This window comes from Conger conger, chromosome 11 (assembly GCF_963514075.1).
Source record: "Conger conger chromosome 11, fConCon1.1, whole genome shotgun sequence".
Taxonomy (NCBI): Eukaryota; Metazoa; Chordata; class Actinopteri; order Anguilliformes; family Congridae; genus Conger; species Conger conger.
The window spans coordinates 42,595,450-42,617,346 of NC_083770.1; the positions used below are offsets into that span (position 1 = coordinate 42,595,450).

Below are 21,897 nucleotides of genomic sequence, written 5' to 3' on the forward strand. Positions count from 1 at the left end.
ACTGCTAAAATCAGAAGCAGTGAATAGCAAAATATGGGGGGAAGGTCATCAGCTAACACATTCATCTGAAGAATGCTGAAGAATTCACAGCAGAACGCATAAACACGAACACTCTCAAAGTAGTAGCGCAAAAAAATATCCTGTCATACCGGAGTGGGAACGTCTGAAATTCGAACAAGCGCCCGACATCACAAAAAGGTCTTATCAGTGACAGTGAGGTGTGTTTCCTTTCATAAAGAGATGTTATCATGGGTGATGGACACAGATGTTTCAAATACATTACGTGACAGAGACATAAGTCAGATTTTTCCGCCCAAAAAAGTCGTAAAAAAGGACGACAGTAATCTTTTGCTTGCGCAGCCGTTTGTGGCCTCTTCAGAACTGCAATGGCACATCGTACGGCACTCATGTGCCGAGCGAAGCTGTCCGGAGCAATGATGCAGTTGACGCGATTGTGTTGGATAAAGTGTCCGTGCCACGGAGCATTTGACACTTGCCTCTCCAGTGACATCTCCTGGTCAGTTAGGTTTCGGTCATAATGTGAGACACACAATGTGGCTAACAGTTGGCTTGCTGGTGATTTTGTTGTCCATTAATTTAGAACTATGATAAAGCTTTTGTTGGCGCTATTTCAGGGCCAGCCGTATATTAAAAAGAATGCAAACCAGAATTGAGATATCAGCCAAGCCGTTGTCTAGGCTAAAGTTACATTTTTTAATTTTTTTTTATCGGGGTAATAGCAAATTATAACTCTAGTTTTGATTACATGCGCTTTTACTGGGACTAAACGTAGAGCTTTCAGGCTATCAACTGAACTAATGATATTAATGATATTTTTTAAAATTATTATAACATGGAGAGTAAACTGCTGTGTTAACTTGTTTTTGGTTGCAAATTGTCTTCCATGGCTTCTCTCACATGTCTGCTTTTGCGCCCACTCTTGAATCAATGAAGGACTGATTAAACTATGCAGGCTTGCAGATACTATGAAGAATTTTAGAATTGGGAGGAAAACAACGGAATAAAAACAATTTTGAAGAAAGAAATGCGATTGAAATAATGTACATTCAGTTCCATTTGGGTAAAGGCAAATTAGCCTAACCTTCTGTTTTTGGAGTTGGTTGACTGGTTAGTTTAGTTTGCGTATTTATTTATTTATTTATTTTTGGAGTATATTTGGAGGCACTTGTCTGAGCTCTAAAACTCGAATCCAGTCATCTTGAACTGTATTATAGAGATATTTATTTAAAGTGTATATGAGTGATTTCTTGATTTTTATAATATAGTGATCTAAAGTTTATTCATCTTAATTTAATTTGGGAAAAGGTAAATTACATGTATGACGTGATAAATCAGGAGCTTTTCTAAAAGTACATATATGAAGTAAATTGTTCTGAGCACCCTCCAGTTGCTTGTGATGGATTTTTCAGAATTATTAATTAAAGGAATAGACCACTGTTTAGAAACATGAGCATGATATTATGACATGCAGTATGACTAGAGTATTCCCCTCCAGTCATCGTGAATGCACATCTTAAGCTTCCTCCAACCTGGTAACCACTTCTTTTTTAATTTGATGTTCATCATTAAGCCTAGTGCTTCAAGTGTATGAATCAACTGGATATGGAGCCTCCTCCATATATTTTTGGGAATGTTGAAAAATGATTCAGAAACATTTCAGAAACGCTGCAATTCTAATTTATTCAGAATTTGATTAACACAATACAATAGAATATAAATATAATGGTTATGATTTTGTTACATTTGTCTGCTACTTGTCTTTACCCCTTGACCCAGGTTGTACACAGTGACTGTGAGATTTTGGCTCAAACCTAGGTAATACTGTGCACCATATCATAATTATTTAAAATGTATCTAAAATAGCAAGCATCATCAAATCCGGGATGTTACATTAGCAGAACAGGGAAATAATATTGCATCTTTGGTTAAATTTTCACCAGCTTGCAGCATAAAAACTTTTCAAATATTCTAATGTAACAGTTAACACTAAACATGGCCATGAGCTTTTCACAAGCTGTTTTTCTTTATGCAGTTCCATCCTCCAATGCCACGGCGACTCAATCCACAGTCTAATCTATTCAACTGCTTAATAAACTGTATCTTAAAGTACCAATGTCCCATTGTTGACTGGTAGCAATTAAAAGAACTTATCCAGCAAAATTTGCCCGGTGGTACATTTTAAGGGAGCACTTATCATGTTGTTTTCAGCTTCAAGAGAAATATCTATTCATACATTTTCCCATAGGTTCTTGAAAACACTAAAGATGCTTATTTTTGAAAGTGGAAAATTCAAGGTTGAGAAAATGCATGCCCCCTTAAGGGTGCTTGATCTTCTTTTGGTTTATGCATTCAACTGCATTTCTCTATTGCTGAGCATATTGCATATTATGAAAATTATGAGTATTGTTAATTATGTGACATTAATGTTCTGTGTTCCAAGGTAGTCTCTCTGATAAACTGGTTAAAGAAAGAAGTGTTAAAGGAGGAGTCCAGTTTAAGATTATTTATTTTTTTACTTGACAAAGGCAGCATACCATGTAAATGCTCCTTGTATTATGCAAGCCACAGTCATGTCAGCCTCATATAATCTCCATTTAAAGCTGGTACTGCAACTAGGTACAAATGGAAGTAAGAAAGCTGAAAGCAATGTGTTGACTTTACTTTTCTGATCCAGTCACTGTGATAATTGTATATGTTCATAATTAGACACATTACATTATTGGCATTTGGCAGATGCTCTTATCCAGAGCAACATACAGTTGATTAGACTAAGCAGGAGACAATCCTCCCCTGGAGCAATGCAGGGTTAAGGACCTTGCTCAAGGGCCCAACGGCTGTGCAGATCTTATTGTGGCTACCCCAGGGTTAGAACCACCGACCTTGCATATCCCAGTCATTTGCCTTAACCACAATTCAAACTTAATTGTGTGTGTGTGTGTGTGTGTGTGTGTGTGTGTGTGTGTGTGTGTGTGTGTGTGTGTGTGTGTGTGTGTGTGTGTGTGTGTGTGTGTGTGTGTGTGTGTGTGTGTGTGTGTGTGTGTGTATAGATTTCTCATGTTTTCCCAGCAATTCTGCCTGCTTTCATAGTTTCAGATTGGGCAGTTCACTTTGGTGCAGTCTGACAGAAGTGAATTTACAGGCAAATATTTCGAAAATGCTCTCAAAAACTCCTAATCATTTTATTTTAATTTTCAAAATTCACGGCTGGAGCTTTTTGTGGTCTAACACTTGCTGTATTGAACCATTTTTTTATATGCAGCAATATGCATTATTTTGCCAAAGCATTGTTTCCTCAACAACTCAATAGAAATGCTACCACCGGAAATGCTTTGTTTTTACGTTATGTGAAGTACCATAACTGATTCAGTATTCCCAAAATCACGGGACAATAGGGACGTGTTGAATGAATGACAGACCTGTGAGAATGCTTGGGTCAGAAATAACTAGTGGCACCTAATTATTATGAGAGGAACAATACGACGGCCTCTTCACAAACCAGCATACGTGGCATGCTGTGGCCTTGGCGTCCTGTAGAGGGAGCTGTGAAGCCCAGCGCGAAGCATTGTGGGACGAAAGGTGGCCTTTCCCCTGCACAGACCACAGACTAGCCAAGAAGAGAGAGGCAGCCGTGTTGAGTAACAACACCTACGAGCGCTTGGGAGTTGCAGTCGACTCGTTGAGCGATTACTGGGCAGGCACCACTGACACGACAACCGAGACCGCAGAAGAGGAAGACATGGCCCAGAACAACATAATGAGTACCGCCGAGGACGTGGCGGATCAGGTACGAATCACGGCCCTGATGGCGCTGCGCTAGGCAAGAGTATTATTGAAATGGGGGTATTGTACGAGGGTCTGGGGTGCCCACTGTAGTGTGATCTGTAATAATCTGGTGTTTGAAAGGAAACGGTGCAATGACTGGTCTGAGGAGATTAGCTAGCCATGTCACTTTTCATTACTGAGCTAACGTTACGTTGCCAGTGTCCAATTGCCATTATAGCTGTGAATCAAGCGGTGTTGCCAATAAGCTATCAATTTGGAGTCGGAAGCGGAACATCTGTACGATATTGCGCCAGGCAGACAGTTGTTTCTTTTGTATGTTGGGGTCGTAACAATGATGAAACTCGCTGACGTTCCTTAGCTCACCATAAACGCCATGTAACAGTTACGGAAGATTATGCTTGCACAAAACCCAAGTTTTTGCTATGTTAGAATTTCGAGGTGCAGCCAGTTGTTCCGGGGATCTCCCTGGTATTTTCTGGGTTGTTAAAAAACTAGCTAACTATACTTACTATGCTACGACCATTTGTCTTAAATCCACAAGTTCAAAGGGTAACGGGTCACAGTATAAGTTTAAGTCGAAATGTGTCCTTCCTTCCTTCCTTCCTAACGTTAGTTTGGTTATAACCTGTTGCGTCAGTAAGAGTTCAGCGTGCTGCGTGAATGTGGTAAAGCTAGTCGTGTACTTTCTAAAATGCATTTTTCCTGATTCGATTCGTCTCATTCATACTAAGTCTAAATATGAATGAGCTATGTTCAATCACGAAACGGGCAAGAAAAGCTAACGTTATTTTTCTTTCGATTTGAGACAATGTTGGACAAGACCACGTTAACCGCTTCTGAACGGTAAACTAACTTAAAACTAGCCTCCATTTCGGGCCGATGTCATTCATTGTTTGTATAAAGTGGTTGTACTACTGTCCTACTGAAAAAACACCTGACTTCTCGATAGAGGGACCAAACCACATTCGAGCTTAATTATTCGTTCATCTCAGCAGAAATCTGGAGCGTATGATGCATTCACCGTGACGTCAAATTTCTACGACCATTTTGACAGTATGTTGTCTATTTGCTAACCGATTTATGTTATTTTTGAACGACCTAACTATTACTGTTGCGAAATCCTTCCAGCGCCGTTAGTTGACCAACCCTGGCTGGAAACCGTTATTTGTTTGTACTATGACGAACCGCGGCAGAGTTCTCCTGTGCCTTGGCCACATACCAGATTCCTAATCTTGGTCTCTCGTTCTAATCGTCTCACATTTTCATCGGGCTGTGTGAATGTCAATACCAAATTCTGCCATTCATCATCAGTGCATGGGGCTATACATCGGCGGTGCTTGAGGTGAGCTGTCTTGTCCTTGTGCTCCCCTCCTCCTTTTATTCTCTGCTTATCCTCTGCCAGGGGTTTTGCCGGGAAGTCCCAGAGGTCCCTGTCTGGAGATTTGTGGCTGCCAGAATTTTAGGGTACTGGTGTTTCTGTGAGTCGTGCTGAAATTCCTTGACTTTCATTTTCTTGACTGCGCCATCGCCCTCAGAGACGGAAAAGCCCCTCTAACCACCCTTGATTCTGTTCTGAATATGATGCATTGCTTATAAGGAAGAATGAATGGGGAATGCTCTGTGTGGTTGGACCCAAGTCTGGAGGTCAAACACGGACAAGCTTGGTTATGACACAGAGTGACTGATGAATGTGCACACCGTGACTGACGTAGAGGTGCCAATATCGTTGCACCAATCCTGATGTTGGTGTTGAATTATGGGCAGTCCTGAACCAGTTGCCTATACGGTAGGAGTCCCAGGTTATCAGACCAGGTTATACCCTCGTAATGTAGGCTAGGTGCAGTTAGAATCGCAGGTTTTCACTGCTTCTGAGTAACATGCAGGTACAGTCAGGATCTACCTTCACGGCACAGGTAGTAATCACAGGTTTTTCACCTCACAGTAATTTGGCGGTTGTTTATCTGACTCACTGATTGGCCCTTCCCTGCTTGTTCCGTGCATTGTAATTTGTGGTTTCGGCGATCAGATCAGGAGGCGTAGCAGAGGTGTGGTTCAGAGTTGTGCTCATTGTCTGGCGTGCCATTGTCTGGTTATTAGTGTCCTCGCATCAATATCATGTTAAATCAGCAGGCCTTTTAAGGCCATAGCTGAGACCTGGCTGAACCATGCCTGGTGAAGGGATAAGTGGGTGGGCCGGCACTTTTCGGCAGTCCCTCCAGCGAGCCGAAGGTGCGACCGCCGTTGCGGTCTTTGTGCCCTGTGAGCTGTGTAAAATGGGAGCACACGGTGCTCTTGTGTGGGGGTTGGGGGTTGTGCAATGAGCTTATCGTCAGGGCTGTCAAGTTGCTGCTTCATCCTTGACTTTCCTCCTCGGGGTGAAGGTAGGTGCAACAAGCCGTCGTGCCAGATCTGAGTTTCTGATAATTATTTTTGTGAGGAAACTTTATGATGACTATGCCGCCTGTTTCCCTGCACTGTTTCAGTTTGTAAATATTACATATCCACCTGAATGAATGGATAGTAGCCTTGCCCAAAACAGAGCTGCCCAATCCTGTTCCTGGAGATCTGCTGTTGTAATTTGGCGCACCTGATTCTACACAATTACCCTGCTTTGAGGGTCTGCTAAACTAGAAAGAAGAGTGAGATTTTTTCATTTTGAGAAAATTATGCATTAAACAATATTCAAAGAATAATGTGGACTGGTGGCATCTGATTACCTGCGCTTACAGATTCAAAGTTCTTTGTCCAAACAGCTGCGGTCACTGATAAGCTGACCTGCTACGGTGTCGTTATATTGCACACAGCAACTTGGTGCTGTCCTGTGCGCTTCTTGCACACTTATCTGCTTAAAGTCCTTTCTGAGTGACCACAGGGCCTTTCTTTTCCTTGTTGGCTCACAATTGCGAGCGTGTGTGGTACTTATTGAATGTTGATTGGCCAGGGGGTTGGTCGGGGGTTGGCATCGCGAATGTGGATGGCTCCCGTGGGTGTGGCTTAGCACTGTCATTGACGGTCAGAGCCCACACACAGGCAGGCAGGGGAGGGGCAGCGGAGCGGGTGACTCTGTAAAGTGCTCTGTTTGTAAAGTGTAGTCTAGAATAACGGTGCTTTCTGAAATCAAGTCACAGGTTGGCAGCACGTGTACATGCAGTCCCCGGTGTTAAAATGGCCTGACGCGGCAGTAAGTTCTGCCGTAAACATGATGTGACTTGCTAAACATACTCAGGTTGTATTTCTCTATATTTTCTTCCAGAATTATTTCGTAATTATTTTCTGCGCTTGCCTGTGATCGTTTATTCATTCAAGTCAAGCTCTTGACTTGAGTTATATTTCTTGAACAAAGTCATAGCTTACTCAGAAATCTTTCAGAGTGCGTCCCTCAGTCCTTGTAATGTTGTCGGCCAAAACAATGGATGAAATATTGATAACACAGGCCATTTGCTTAGCTTTTATGTGACGACTCTTGTCTGTAAATAATCTTGGCAGTGCTAAACCCCCATTGCTATCATTCATTTGTTTAATGGGTAGAAGCTCTTATTCTGTATTGATTAGCTACATTTACACTCTGTCAACTTTCACAGCTGGTTCTTTGCCAATGTATTTCAGGTTAAGTAGGCTACCTTGATCAAGGGTAAAATCATAGTCAGGGATTTGAACCTGCATGCTAACATGCCCAATCTCTTAAATGGCACAGCAGGCCTATACTATTGCCAGTATAGCCTACACCCAGTCTTTCGCAATCACTACACTGTGATTAACTTACTCTCTCACTGAACAAAAAAATAAAAAAACAGAGCACAAGGCTTTATCTATGATCAACTTCCTGGAAACTGACGGAAACTAAAACCGCAGAATTGACAACATCCTAAAAGGCACACAGAACTCGAATTGAACATATAAGGGATACTTTTCTTCTGAACTGAGCGAACAGCACTGTGATTCAGTGGAAATCACAAATCAGTGTGATGAAGCGGCAACCATAGTCACATACAGAAATAGTTTCCATGTGCCATGCTAATGGTGGACAACCTAAGCTGTGATGCAAACTTCCCCCTTTATAGCAGAAAGGAGTGAAAGTAACATCACATAATGAGGAGAACAGGCCATTCATTCCAGCAGTGCTTACACTTTCCTACCACTAAAGTGTACCTAATGCATAGTTCATCTAAAAGCTAGATGGGATCTAGCACCATATCAAGCCTGGTCTTGAAAACCCCCAGTGTGTTTCTGCCCCCACTACATGTCCTGACAAGCTATTCCACAGTGACCAGTGTGTGAAAAATACTTCCAAATGTCTGTGCAGAATTTATCCCTTGCCAATTTCCATTCATGCTATCCGAACTGAACCTGAAGAATATCCTGTAGTTCACTTTAATACCTTTTACCTAAAGCCTCAGTCAAATCTCCCATGAGTTTCCTTTTACTAAACTTTAACAGGTTAAGGATTAGATTTTTATATTTAATATCAGGAATCAATCTGGTTGTCCGGCTTTTCCTGTGCCTCTTTCTTGTAGCACGGTCCCCTGAACTGTGTACAATACTGTGTGGTCTGACACAGGTATTTTAGAAGGTGAGTATAACTTCCTGAGATTTCTTGGCTATGTATCCAGGCATCCTGTTGGCATTTTTTACTGCCACATTTCTTCATGCCAGGCTTTGATCAATTATTATCCTCTTGAGAACATTCCAATTTTGTACCACCCATAAATAATCCTGCTTTATGTTTTTATTTCCCACATTCCCCCTATTATTTTGCCAAAAATACATTACAACTAATTTACTCTATTCTAAAAATTGTCAGAATCAGGTCATTTAGCACCATGAATTTATTTATCAAAAAATTCTTCTTCTCATTTTCTTTGTCCTGTCACCAAACCACTATTGTCAAACTTTGTAATTGAAGTTGTTTCGTATTTCCAAAGCGCATTGTATTCACACTACTGTCTGAACAGTATGTCATGTGCAGAACACTCCCTTCTAATATTCCTCTATGTGCTTAATCCAAATATCCTCACGAGGCATGAGCTGGTCAATTTCTGATATTTCTTGTATATTAAGATTTTATTTTACATAGAGAGCCACGCACCCACCTCTCTAACTGTATTTTTCCTTCCTCATAATTTTATACCGCTCTATATTATATTCATCCAAATCCTCTTCCCCAATCCATGTCTCTTTAATCCCCAGCATGTCATAGCCCCTGCTATTAAAAACAGCCTGAATTTCCAAAATATTTTTTATACTTCTAGCAGAGATGTTTCAGACTTTTGCTTCTATGAATCACGGCCACCGCTGTATTGGCGGTTGTGACGGGTACCATTTGAGAGGTGCGAATGGTTTTCAGGAAGGAACCCTTCCTGGTCGCAACTTACGTTTGTTTTAGTTTTTTTTTTTTAAAGTGTCCCCATCAAAGCAAATAACGCCAGATGGCCATTTATGTCACAGCGGCTCCTCGGCTGGCCTCTGCATCGGTCTGACACGTTCCGGAATCGGAGAGAACCTGAAAAACAAGGGAAAGGTTAATGGGAAGGCACTCTGGCGATCATTAAACTGGTGCCACGTTTGCGGAGCCCGTTCCGCTTGCTCAAACATTGACGAGATGGAGGACGTGGAGGGCGCGTGGCCTAGCTGACGGGCCGTTGGCGGCGCGTCAGGAAGCGGGTGCCTCCGCAGGTCGGGGTCCTGAACGACGCTTTGGCCCGAGGAGCGAAGGATAGGACTCCCGCCGCGCACAGGTGCGCTGGCGGGAGGGGCAACAGCACCAGACCTCCTGGAGAACTATCCTGGAGACTGTGTCACAGTAGCACACGAGACTGTGCGTGTAAGTTCTTTTTTGAGACCTTGCATGTATGCATGCTTTAATGGTAGGTTTTTCTTATTCAGGTCAACAAACAAAACAAATTAGAGCAGTGATGTAAATTGTAAATGGTAAATGGCTGGCATTTATATAGCGCCTTTATCCAAAGCGCTGTACAATTGATGCTTCGCATTCGCCCATTCGTACACGCACTCACGCTTGCGTGATGTAAAACGGCTTGACCCTGGCTCAGCTTGCCGACCGCGTGGCCCGTGTCCATCGTGGTGTGGAGTTCAGCATCATTCGCAGAACCGTGTGCTCCCTTGGGTCGGACTTCTTCTCCTTCCATCCATTCCATCCATATCATCCTAAAGAACATAAATTGTCCCGTTCACTGTCCAAATCCTTACAGACTGCACTGTATATTCAAATAGTTGTTGTTTGCATATCACTCAAAATATGAATACAAAGCTCCACAATGGTTCAGCTCAAGGCATTGTCTCTTTGTGCAGCTACATCATTGAAGTGCTTTTTACTAGTTGTCTGTTTTTTATTATTATTTATTTTTCGGCAGGTGCTCTTGCCCAGAATTTCAGGGCTGGCATGGCAGAATTCATAATGCTCGAAACCTGGTGCTGAATAACAAGTACTGCCTGCAATATGGGTGGAGTGAAATAGCAGCAATAAAATCACGCCGGCATTTACACAGTGTTCACTACAGTTTTTATGACTGGGAGAGCCATGGAGACCGGGATGATTTACCAGTCACCTGATCTAAAAGCACAAAGCCCAGAATCTTCAGAGGAATAACGTTCATCACTCTGACATTCATACAGGTCTTAATATTTACTGTACAACTACATCAGATTTCACTAGTTGTATGTGGTTCCTATTTTTGCTTGCTTGTTTTCCCCGTGTTTTATTTTATCATAAGGAAGTCTTTTTTAACCCTGTTACCTGATGTAAAATAGGGTTTGAGAAAGTAGCACTAATATGTTCATCCAAAGCTGCATTTCACTCTGGAGCATACTGCCTGTTGCATAGGTAAGCTAATTCGGTCATCATGGGAAGAAGGAACTACAGCCTTTACCCAATTAAGCACTAAACAAGAGCTCCTGTCTCTAGGTGAAAAGGGAAAAGCAGACAAAGGAAATGTGGATACGTGTTCTTCTGGGCCAGCACTAAAATGCGTTCATCTAAGATCTCGATTCAGATAACCACAGTCATGGTCAATCAGATATTGTAGTGCCTGGCTAGAACAATAGCTAGCACTGGCCCTTCTTGGAAAATATTAGGCACTGTTGGATTCCTAACAGCATGCAGGGATAGTTTTTTACTGCGGTCTTCCGTAGAGTGCCTTGTCAATCCCCCTAGAGAGGACGTCTAATTTCGGAGTCTCCAGCCTAGTTTAGTTCTGGCAGGTCACATGTTGTCAGGATCTCTTCTGCTGTAATAACCTGGTTCACTGACAGCATCACTGACAGCACCGTAATGGCTGATGAGGAATGGTGAGGTTATTGTCGAGATCCCTGGAGATACTGGTTATTATGTAAGTGGTTTGGCCCCCTCAGGCCAGGTGTGATCAGCGTGTGAGGAGTTTGGCGTTGAGGCGCCGGTTCGTCTACTGCAACAGCACTAGCGCTCTGCGCATTCCGCCGTTGCCGCGACGACCGCAGAACGCGCAGGGCCGAGCGACTCCCTCGCGTTGCGTGAACCGCGGCGACGTCGCTCAAAGCGTTTCACGGCCGCTGAGCAAACCCTCCCGTACCGCACGAACGTCGTGCTCCGCTAACGTTTCAGCTCAAGCGAACGAAGTGAACGAATGCAGCCGGGCCGTCAGAGCTGCAGCGTGACCCGCCTGTGAAATGCCCCCTTCCCGCCCCCAGTTCCTGCGCGTGACGAAGCTGTACCTGCCCCACCTGGCTCGCCTGTGTCTGATCAGCACCTTCCTGGAGGACGGCATCCGCATGTGGTTCCAGTGGAGCGAGCAGAGGGACTACATCGAGGCCACCTGGAGCTGTGGCTACTTCCTGGCCACCTGCTTCGTGCTGCTCAACCTGCTGGGACAGATAGGTGAGGATTCGTACCCGTGCTCATGGTGGGCTAGTGTAAGGCAGGGGGGGGCTATGACACTCCAGTCCTGGGGGGGCCGGCTGGTTTTTGTGACTTCCTTGCAATCAGCAGCCACTTTAGGCCTTGGAAACTGTGCAGACTCTCTAAAGGTGGGCTGACACTTTAGTCAATAGATGACTTAAATGAAGCGGTTAAATGCAGGACCACATCACCCAGGAGTGACGGGAGGACATTTTAGTTTGAAGTCCTTGGTGTAAGGGGCACTTGCAAGCCAGTGGCATCTGATTTAATGACGTTTACTTGACCCACCGTGGTGTGTTGAACTCCATTCAGCCTTCAGCTGTTCTCCTGCCTTCTCTCCATCCGCAGGGGGCTGTGTGCTCATCCTCAGCAGAAACTTTGTCCAGTACGCCTGCTTCGGCCTCTTCGGAATCATAGCTTTACAGGTAGGCATTAAACCTTTACAGGTACTTAACATTTTTTACATTTTACATTTTTACATTTTAGTTATTTGACGCTTTTATTCCAAAGCGACTTACAAGGGCGGCCTGTAGCGTAGTGGTTAAGGTACATGACTGGGACCCGCAAGGTTGGTGGTTCGATCCCCGGTGTAGCCACAATAAGGTCCGCACAGCCGTTGGGCCCTTGAGCCAAGGCCCTTAACCCTGCATTGCTCCTGGGGAGGATTGTCTCCTGCTTAGTCTAATCACCTGTACTGCCAAATGCCTGTAATGTAATGTAATGTAACAAGTACATAGGTTCTTCCACAGGTTAAAGCATCAAATCCATAACTAGTGAATTACACATGAAGGGCTGTTCTAAACAAAAGGACAGTCATCGTAACTAGATAGGCATTAAACTTTTACAGGAAGGCATTAAACCTTCCTGCGCAAGCTGTCCCTTCCCGAACCCGAATGTACGTACGTTGGCTCGCACCACGATCGATTCACCTTTGTCCGTCTTTCTCCTTCCAGACGATCGCCTACAGCATTCTGTGGGATCTTAAATTTTTGATGAGGTAAGTCGGGAGAACGCTTCCTTAAAGGTAGCCCAAGCCGCAGCTGTGCGTTGATGTGCTCACTGAACTGACCTCCGAATTCTGCTTTTGCGGCTTTTTGTGTGAACCACCGTTAGTAGTTCACAACGTGGAAGCAGACTGAAAGATTATAGTCATTCAGAGAGGAAGGACACCCTGTTGAGCATCTGAAGGAATTTGAGGTCCTATGAGTCCAGTCCAGGGGTTCCATCTGGGTTCTAGGGGGCTTCATAGTCTGCTGGTGTTTGTTTTCACATTAAATACAATAACCACTTAGACCAAAGAAACCAAGTGAGGTGAGTTGACTGTAATCGATTGCTTTAATTGATCAGCAGCACGCTCTATGGCACTCCAGAACCTGGGTTGACCACCCCTGGTCTAGTCTATACAGACTGAAGAATCATCTTTTCTGATTGCATCTAGGCCTCCTCGGCCAACCCTCTTCTCTCACACTTTGTTCAATACTGCTAATGTCCACAGGATAGTTTATTACGATTGACAGGATACTTTATTATGATGAAAGGGTAGTTCCTTCTAGCAGTAAATGGATAAGCCTGTCCCTCCCTCGTCGACACTGTGGCTAATTACTTGCCACCCAACGAGTCTGGCAGCCAGACCTGTGCAGCCAGATCTCCACACCAGGCCCTATTGCGCATAACTACACTAACACCCAGTGGTAGAGTAGCTCTACAGTCTGTCCGGTTGATTTTTTTTAATGCTGGTGATTTAATGTCAGAGCAGATCGCAGGCTCGGATCGCAGTGGCGTAGATTAAACATTCTTCATCGTGACCCTCCTTTGTTCCCGCGCCTGTGCCTCCAGGAACCTGGCCCTGGGCGGGGGCCTGCTCCTGCTGCTGGCCGAGTCGCGCTCTGAGGGGAAGAGCATGTTCGCAGGGGTGCCCTCCATGGGCGAGAGCTCCCCGAAGCAGTACATGCAGCTGGGCGGCCGTGTCCTCCTGGTGCTCATGTTCATGACCCTGCTGCACTTTGACCCCAGCTTCTTCTCTGTGAGTATAACCCTTTGACCCCTGACCCTCCCAACTTTCCACATGTGTGGATGAAAATACCCGCAAATTAAAAGGTGACGGTCTGCACTTTTAACCTCGTAGTCATAGTGTTTCATTTCAAATCCAATGTGCTGGAGTGCAGAGCCAAAAGAACAGAAATTGTACCGCTGTCCAAATACTTATGGACTGCACTGTATATTACAGTGATTCAGTAAGCGCTTCAGCAAGCACCTAGCTTTTTAGCTGTTGAGGCCTTGAGCAATTTATATTACCTTTTTTTAAATGCCCACCCTAATTTCCACTTAACTTTCGATTGCTTTTTGATGAAAATGACTTTGTTGGCAACTAAGTACCTTGCTGGATCATGGTCAGTGGCAGCTGGCGGTGATACTGGATGGGGGGGGGGCTAAAAACGAAAAGTTGAATTCCTATCAACAGCTTGTGCTCCTGCACTGCATTTGAAAATATGCCATTTGATAAATGCTTTTATCCGAAGCACCATACAATACCATGAACATCTTTCAGTATGGCTGGCACCAGTGGGAATTGAATCTTGGCAGTGTTTGTGTTACCAGTTGAGCTACAGGACTAAAATATAGGTTCCTATAGAGCAAAAACACTATGAAACAAGCCTTGCTATAGTAGGTGCACTACAGAGAAATCTGAATGGTCAGTAATGTGCAATTACATGTATGGTCCTTGTGGTTTTTAATGTCTTGCACTTGTGTCTTGGTAACCTGGGCAAACTTGCTTAGCCCACTGAACTCTATGATAATGAGCAGTTTGCATAAGGTAATGTCAAGTATATCTGAGGCAGTTAGACATGGTGTATTTGGCAAAACATTAGCTAACTCTTTCACTATCATGCCGGACGACTGAGTGATTAGTTCAGTGCTATAGCCATGAGTTGAGCAAGGGCTCCAAAAACGTCTGTTATATAAAACGAAGAATGAAATGTGGAAGACAAGGTGAACATGGAAGTAGTGTGGGTTGATTTTTTCCTTTTAAGTGCTTTTTATGAGGATCTTTACCTTCATTTTTATTAGAACAATAATTCTGTACTATTATCCCATATCGTAGTCTTTTAGCTCCAAAATTACAGAGTGGGCCTTTTCTATTTAAATTGATTTGAACCTGAGTTCTGCCAGATGACCCAGAATGGTTGTGTTTCTGAGGACCTGGGGTTTTGAGTCCAGTCTCAATTTGGCATCCCAGACGTCATTAAGACTGCAGAAAAGATGCAGCATTCAAGCAGGCCTGTAAATACAGGCCTGTAAATCTGTTCTAATTGGGGAGAAAGAAGAAAATATTTTTATCTTACTTTAGCTGGGAGAAATGTTCTGCTTGCACAGAGTACTCCCAAATTTTGTTTTTGTTCTGAACTGCTTATTCGGGACGATCGATATATCAGCCTAACCCTTGATCCGTCCCACCCCTCCCCTACCCCCCCCACCACCGCCCAATCAGATTCTGCAGAACATGGTTGGCACGGCCCTCATCATCCTGGTCGCCATCGGATTCAAGACCAAGCTGGCCGCCCTCACCCTGGTGGTGTGGCTCTTCGCCATCAACGTCTACTTCAACGCCTTCTGGACAGTGCCCGCCTACAAGCCCATGCACGACTTCCTGAAGTACGACTTCTTCCAGACCCTGTCCGTCATCGGCGGGCTCCTGCTGGTGGTGGCGCTGGGGCCGGGGGGCGTCTCCATGGACGAGAAGAAAAAAGAGTGGTGAGCCCCGCCCCGCCCCGCCCCGCCCGCTCCGCCCACGCCCAGGACTCGAGGACCCTGCCAGTGCCAGCACCATCCACCACTCTTTATCTCTCCCTCTTTCCCTCCTTTCTTTTGCTCTCTTTTCTTCACTCGCACTTTTTCCTTTGTCATTTTTATTAGCAAAACGCATGGTCATTGCTGTGTGTATATATATATGTGTATATGTATGAATATATATGTGTGTGTATATACACAGTAAAATGACCCCCTTTCTCTGACATCCCATAAAATGAGACTGGAGTAGAGCTTTTGTGTTCAGAAGAACCTCAACTCTAGACATTATGAAAGCTGAGTAAATGGAGACCTGTTTTTTTATGTTTTTAGGAATTATTGTTATTATTATTATTTTGTTTTTCATGGTGTACGTCTCCATGTGCCAATGCTGACACTCCCCTGAATAAGACGCTGTGCACTTAGAAAGCATTTAGAAAGCTCCCCGTGCCCCAGACAGACCGTCGTCGGCATCTATCGCTGTTCACGTAGGGAGTGTCGGTGTGTGAACGCATTTGTATTTATGGTTGTCTCAGTTGGAAGTGTGTGACCCTTTTATAAGAGGAAGTAAGAAATAAAAAAATAAAGATTCTCTGCTGTGTTTTGGAAGAGGGGAAATGGAAAAGATTTAAGGGGTTAAGCCGTCAGTAGGGGGCGCCGCTGGGCCACGTTCAGCCGACGGACCTGCATCTCAACCTCCTACACGCGTGTCTCTTGTGCTGCTGTCTATGTCCATGTCCTCAGGATCTGAGCACTATTCCCACACACACACACACACACACACACCTGTCAATCAAAAGACCCTGTCCCCCATTGCCCACCACTTGTAACATGCACAGGTGGCACACACAGTCGAGACCTCCTAATGATCATTGAGGCGAGGGTGTGTGTTTGAAAGTGGAGCTATGTGCATAGTCTACTTATTTTTTAAATGGGGGATTATTAAAAAGGTATCCTTGATGGCCTTTCAAAAAGCAATTTAACATTTTATTTTTCAGATATTTAATAGGATTTTGGTATGGGGGGGGTTTTTGCCAAAAACGGCCGTGGGCTCAGGTGTGTGCCGGCCTTCACCTGCCATGCCAGGCGGGATGACAGGATGAAGGTGACAGCGGTTGATTCGCTTTCTCCAGCAGCACACAGAACAAGGGAGAAAGTCAGCGGTGTCCTGTAACTTATCACACATTGTTTTTGTTTTTCCTCAAGGTTGAGTTAAGAGAAAAAAAAAGCTTAAAGTGTTTTGGTTTTTCTATAATGTATTTTTTTGGTTATATTTTTTTGAGATCATAAAGGAAAGAAAAAACCTAATTGAATAAATGTATATGGTTGAATTTTGTGTTCAATTGGTTGCTTTTTTTGTGGTTCTTGTGTAGTCGAAGGCTCCTGACTGCTCTGCTCCTGTGTTTGTCTTGAGCCAATGAGCCCTGTGTGCCCAATGTGTGCTCTGTGTGCCCAATGTCTTTCAGATAATGTCCTCTAAAAAGCGATATTTTTGGAGGACATTTTGTGAAAATATATACACCTGCCCATCCTTGCTCCATTCTCTGTCCTGGCCTACGTAACTCTGTTCCTCTGATCCACTAGGTGTGATTTTCTATTACTCATTTGTTTCCTCTTCTGCCCTCAGTGGTTTAGACTTGAGAAGTTGCAGTAATCTGCTCAGCATTTGTCATGCATTGCCCGTCAGGAACTCACTGTATGTACAGTGGCTTCATTATTCTGACCCCTTTTTGCATGTTCTGTTGTAATTAAATTTTAAAGGGATGGAATTGCCATTTTTGCCCATCCATTAATTATTACATTCAATAACCTATAATGACAACATGAAAACAGATTTTTAGAAATAACATTTGGAACCACCAGGACTTCCTAGATTTGACCGGTTGACCAAACTGAGTAACCGGGCAAGAAAGGCCTTGGTCAGGGAGGTGACCAAGAACCCAACTGTCACTCTAACAGAGCTTAGGAAGTCCTCTGCAGAGATGAGAGAACCTGCCGGAAGGGTGACCATCTCAGGAGTAAAAGGCATGTGACTGCCGGCTTGGAGACTCTGAGAGCATAAGATTAAAGATTCTCTGGTCTGATGAGACAAAAATGTAACACTTTGTGCAGAACTCCAAGCACTGTGTCTGGCTAATGCCATCATGCTATAGGGGTACTTCTCACTGTCCTTGACTGCTGGGGTGACGGTTGACCCAAAGCATACAGTGGGGTCAACGCAGGAGTGGCTTAGGGACAAGTCTGTGACTGTCCTTGAGTGGCCCAGCTGCCTGGTTTGGAGTGTATATACACTCACCGAGCACTTAATTAGGAAGATTTTTACTTTATTGCCCCTACTTTTTAATGCGATTATCTTCAGGAGCTTCAGTTAATGTTCACATCAACCATCAGAATGGTGAAAAAATGTGATCTCTGTGACTTCAACCGTGGGATAATTGTTGGTGCCAGACAAGGTGGTTTGAGTATCTCAGAAACTGCTGGTCACCTGGGTTTTGCACGCACAACAGCCTAGAGTTTGCAGAGAATGATGCGAAAAACTAAAAACATCCAGTGAGCAGCAGTTCTGTGGGCAGAAACATCTTGTTAATGAGAGACGTCAGAGGAGAATGGCCAAAGCTGACAGGAAGGTGATAGCAACACAAATAACTACACATTATAACCGTGATATGCAGAGCATCTCTGAACACACAACGTGTCAAACCTCTAAGTGGATAGGCAACAGCAGCAGAAGACTTAATAAAATGAAAAAGTCTAATAAATACCTAGTACAGTGTATATACACACCGATCAGCCACAACATTAAAACTACCTGCTTAAACCAGGTTTTTCATGATATGTGCACTTATATAAGCTGATGATCATAAGTGAATTGCATTCAAAAGTTTAATGTAGGATTAGATGCATTTTTAACTATGGCGGGTGGTCTTTCTTTTTTAAATTTTATTCTACAGGTCCTGGACCATCTGTTAAGATAGACGATATCATGAATGCCAGTATGTACCAAGATATTTAAATAAAACAATGCACCCCCACCCCTCTCAATGAGCTTACAAGATTTCCATTTTCATTTAAACATTAAACTTTTGATTATCTGCTTTTATAAGTAAACATATCATATAATGAAATATTAAGTGTTTTTAGACAGGTTTATACAGTTTAAAGCATCATGAAACAACCGATTTAAGCAATGTTTTAATGTTGTGGCTGATTGGTATATACATACATATTATTGAATCACTCAAAAAAGTTATCAAAGGACTGACCTGGCAAATGTTTTCAATTTTTCATTTTACATTCAATAAATTGTAACAGAAATTTCTAGTAGTGTGCTAAAATAATGTGCCCATGGTACAATAACAAATTGTGCCCTGCACCGTTGTCAAGCACGCTGTACTGTATGTCCATGATGGGTTATTTGTTATTAAAAAAAGAAAAGAAAAAAAGGGTGTTTTTTTCCCTCTTTTCCCCGTTCTATTATGTACAGATACAATCCTGCTGGGATTGAAGGGTGACTTTTTTACTTTTGAAATGCTCTCTGTTAAATAAAGTGACAAGTAGACTATTAACCTGTCTGACTCCTGTGTTATTCCCTTTTTGTCATCCATCTTTGTGAGCTCTGTGAAAAATCAATAACAATGTCACTTACTGGAACATAAGTGAGGTGGGCAGCCTTGAGAGAGGGCTGGATACCACAGGACGCAGGACGCAACAAAAACTGGAATTCATCCATTCAGGAAAATATGAAGAGTACGCGCTGGCGGGAATTCTACAGCCAGTGCATAATTGTGGTAACGGTCAGCCGGCTAGTTCATTGTGCATGCAGGTGTGTCGACTGCCTGAAGGTCCTGAGACACTGGCGCTGAGCTCCTTTACTTCCCGTGAAAGGCTGTCAGAAATCATGGGCACTCTGGGTCCTTTGCATTACATTGTTGTCGCTGTATAGTAAGTAGGGTGAATTCAGGTCATTTGAATTCACCATATGGGTAGGGTTGTGGACATGGTCGCTACACATTTATGAAGATTGAGGAGTAAGAATTACTTGCATGCAGACCGATCTTTTTATAAAAGCGGGTTTTGTGCCAGTTATTACAATGTGTGGCATATTGAAGATCCTGTCAATTGTTATTATTATGATTATTATTATTGTTATTATGCCCTGCGATGGACTGGCTACCTGTCCACGGTGTATTCCTGCCTTTCGCCCAATGTATGCTGGGATAGACTCCAGCCCTCCTGCAACCCTGTTCAGGATAAGCGGGTTAGGATAATGAATAAATAAATAAATTATTGTTATTATTATTATTATTATTATTATGAGACCCTATTATTATTCAGGGGATACTCTTATGCAGAGTATGAGTATGCAGGTTTTATCTTACTCATGGTCATGTGTAGAAAGAAACTATCCTATGGTAATTTATTATTCTGCAAAATCAATCCCAGTAATCAGTCTCTATGGCATAACGTTTGAGTGTCAAAAGGCCAGCATGGTATGCTTAAAATAAATAAACTGTGATATCACATGGTCTGTGTCCGATTGTCTGCTATGGTTGTCTTTTCCCCAAATGTTATGACTTATTTGGGCTCATTTGTCCAGTTTTCATCCCCATCATTAGTTGTGTTGCAAGGTTGGTGTTTGTACGACCTTATGTGTGTAAGCCTCATTTTATGTTGCGTATGTGTTGATCGTACCCCTTTCTGAGGCTGTAGGAAGGTCAGAATCAGCTCACTGTAAATTTGGGACCCTCTCCTCATTTTCATTCTGATTTTTGTATTTGTTCTTTTTTGTTTTTAACCCAAATTATGTCAGTTTGCTTTTAATTTCGAGTAATAATTCAACAATGCAAGAATGATGCAGTATAAATCTGTTTAAAGACTGGATTTCTAACTTACAGTGGGGTACACAAATTTGGGCACACCTGGGTTAAATGTCTGTTACAATGAATCTGTATGTGATCGAAAACAAACCTGAACTCTACATTTTTACTGTTTATATTATGCTTATTTAAAAAGGAAAAGGGCCCTATGCAAAAGCTTGGGAACCTTTTGGATTATTCTTTGTTACCTTTTAAAATGGCTGAAGGCTGAATATTTTGCTCTGAAATAACTCCATGCCTTCTGAAGTATCCAACTGTAGTGGCTGTTCTGTCTGGTGTTAACAACCATGGTTTCCTCTAAACAGTTGTCCAAGGATTTCAGAATGAAGATGGTTAATTTTCACCAAGAAGGAGAAGGCTACAAAGCCTCTGTCAATGCTTCAAATTGCCTATTTCCACTGTCAGAAACATTATTAGAAAATGGAAGAAAAATGGAACAGTTAAAGTCAAGGCAAGGTCTGGAAAACCAAGAAAGATTTCAAATAGAATGGCCTGAGACCTGGTGAGAAATGTTCATAAGAACCCACACATCACTGCAAAAGAGCTGTTGATAACAGTAGCAAACACAGGTCTAGCAGTTCACAGGACAACAACATAATGTACTTTAAAACAAAGACCTACATGGCAGAGTTGCCAGACAGAAGCCCTTCCCACGACCTCAACAAAATATGAAGCATCTGAAATATGCAACAAAAAAAATAAAAAATTTAGAAGCCAGAAGCCTTTTGGAACAATGTGCTTTGGATTGAGAAAACAAAAATTGAACTTTTTGGCCACCACCACAGAAGGTATGTTTGGAGAAAAAGGGTGAAGCCATTTCGACTGTCAACTGTCAAGAATGGAGATGGATCCATTATGCTTTGGGGTTCTGTGGCAGCTGGGGGCACAGGAAATATTGTGGAATAAGTGGAAGGTAGAATGGATTCCACCAAATATTAAGAAATTCTAGAGGCTAATTTTCAAAGGTCAGTCCAGACATTGAAGTTGAAGAGAGGTTGGGTATTCCAGCAAGATAATGATCCAAAGCATACCTTGAAATCAACCACCTCCAGGAAAGGATGAAGGTTTTGGAATGGCCACCACAGTCCCCAGACTTGAATATTATTGACAATCTGTGATCTCAAAAATGCCGTGCATGTAAGGAGGCTGAAGAATATTTCTGAGCTAATAGTTTTCTGCCAGGAAGAATGAGAAAAAATTCCAAAAGCGAGAATTGAAAGACTCTTCGCTGGCTGCCGGAATGGGTTACGAGCTGTTATAGTTGCCCGATTAGGAGTTACAAAGTACTAACTGACAGGGTTCTCAAACCTTTACACAGGGCCTTTTTTATTATTATTTTTAAACTTTAAAATTTTTTTATAAAAAGTAATCTTGCTTTCCAATTTGAAGAAATGTGACATGTTTAACGTTGTACCATTTAGAGGTCAGGTTCACTTCTGTTCAGTTAGATATTAATTGTAAAAGGCTTTTTGACCAGGGGCATGCCCAAATTTTTCCACGCTACTGCAAAACATGTAGCTGTAATTACCGGTATCAAAA

The 21,897-nt window shown here is 42.9% G+C and overlaps 1 protein-coding gene across 1 annotated transcript; it reads left to right on the forward strand.

Moving 5' to 3' along the window:
• The first annotated feature begins 3,540 nt into the window (after positions 1 to 3,540).
• LOC133141078 (surfeit locus protein 4-like) lies at positions 3,541 to 16,812 on the forward strand. The gene is made up of 6 exons (XM_061261458.1): positions 3,541 to 3,805; positions 11,488 to 11,674; positions 12,044 to 12,120; positions 12,649 to 12,692; positions 13,532 to 13,718; positions 15,186 to 16,812. The coding sequence occupies exons 1-6, from the start codon at positions 3,758 to 3,760 to the stop codon at positions 15,450 to 15,452; spliced, it is 810 nt and encodes a 269-aa protein (XP_061117442.1). The 5' UTR covers positions 3,541 to 3,757; the 3' UTR covers positions 15,453 to 16,812.
• Positions 16,813 to 21,897: the final 5,085 nt, after the last annotated feature.

Bases quoted from the DNA above. Each gene is read 5' to 3' on its own strand.
- LOC133141078 (XM_061261458.1), top strand. From the start codon at position 3,758: ATGGCCCAGAACAACATAATGAGTACCGCCGAGGACGTGGCGGATCAG. The intron at 3,806-11,487 runs GTACGAATCACG...TCCCGCCCCCAG, and splicing joins CCGAGGACGTGGCGGATCAG to TTCCTGCGCGTGACGAAGCT. The intron at 11,675-12,043 runs GTGAGGATTCGT...CTCCATCCGCAG, and splicing joins CAACCTGCTGGGACAGATAG to GGGGCTGTGTGCTCATCCTC.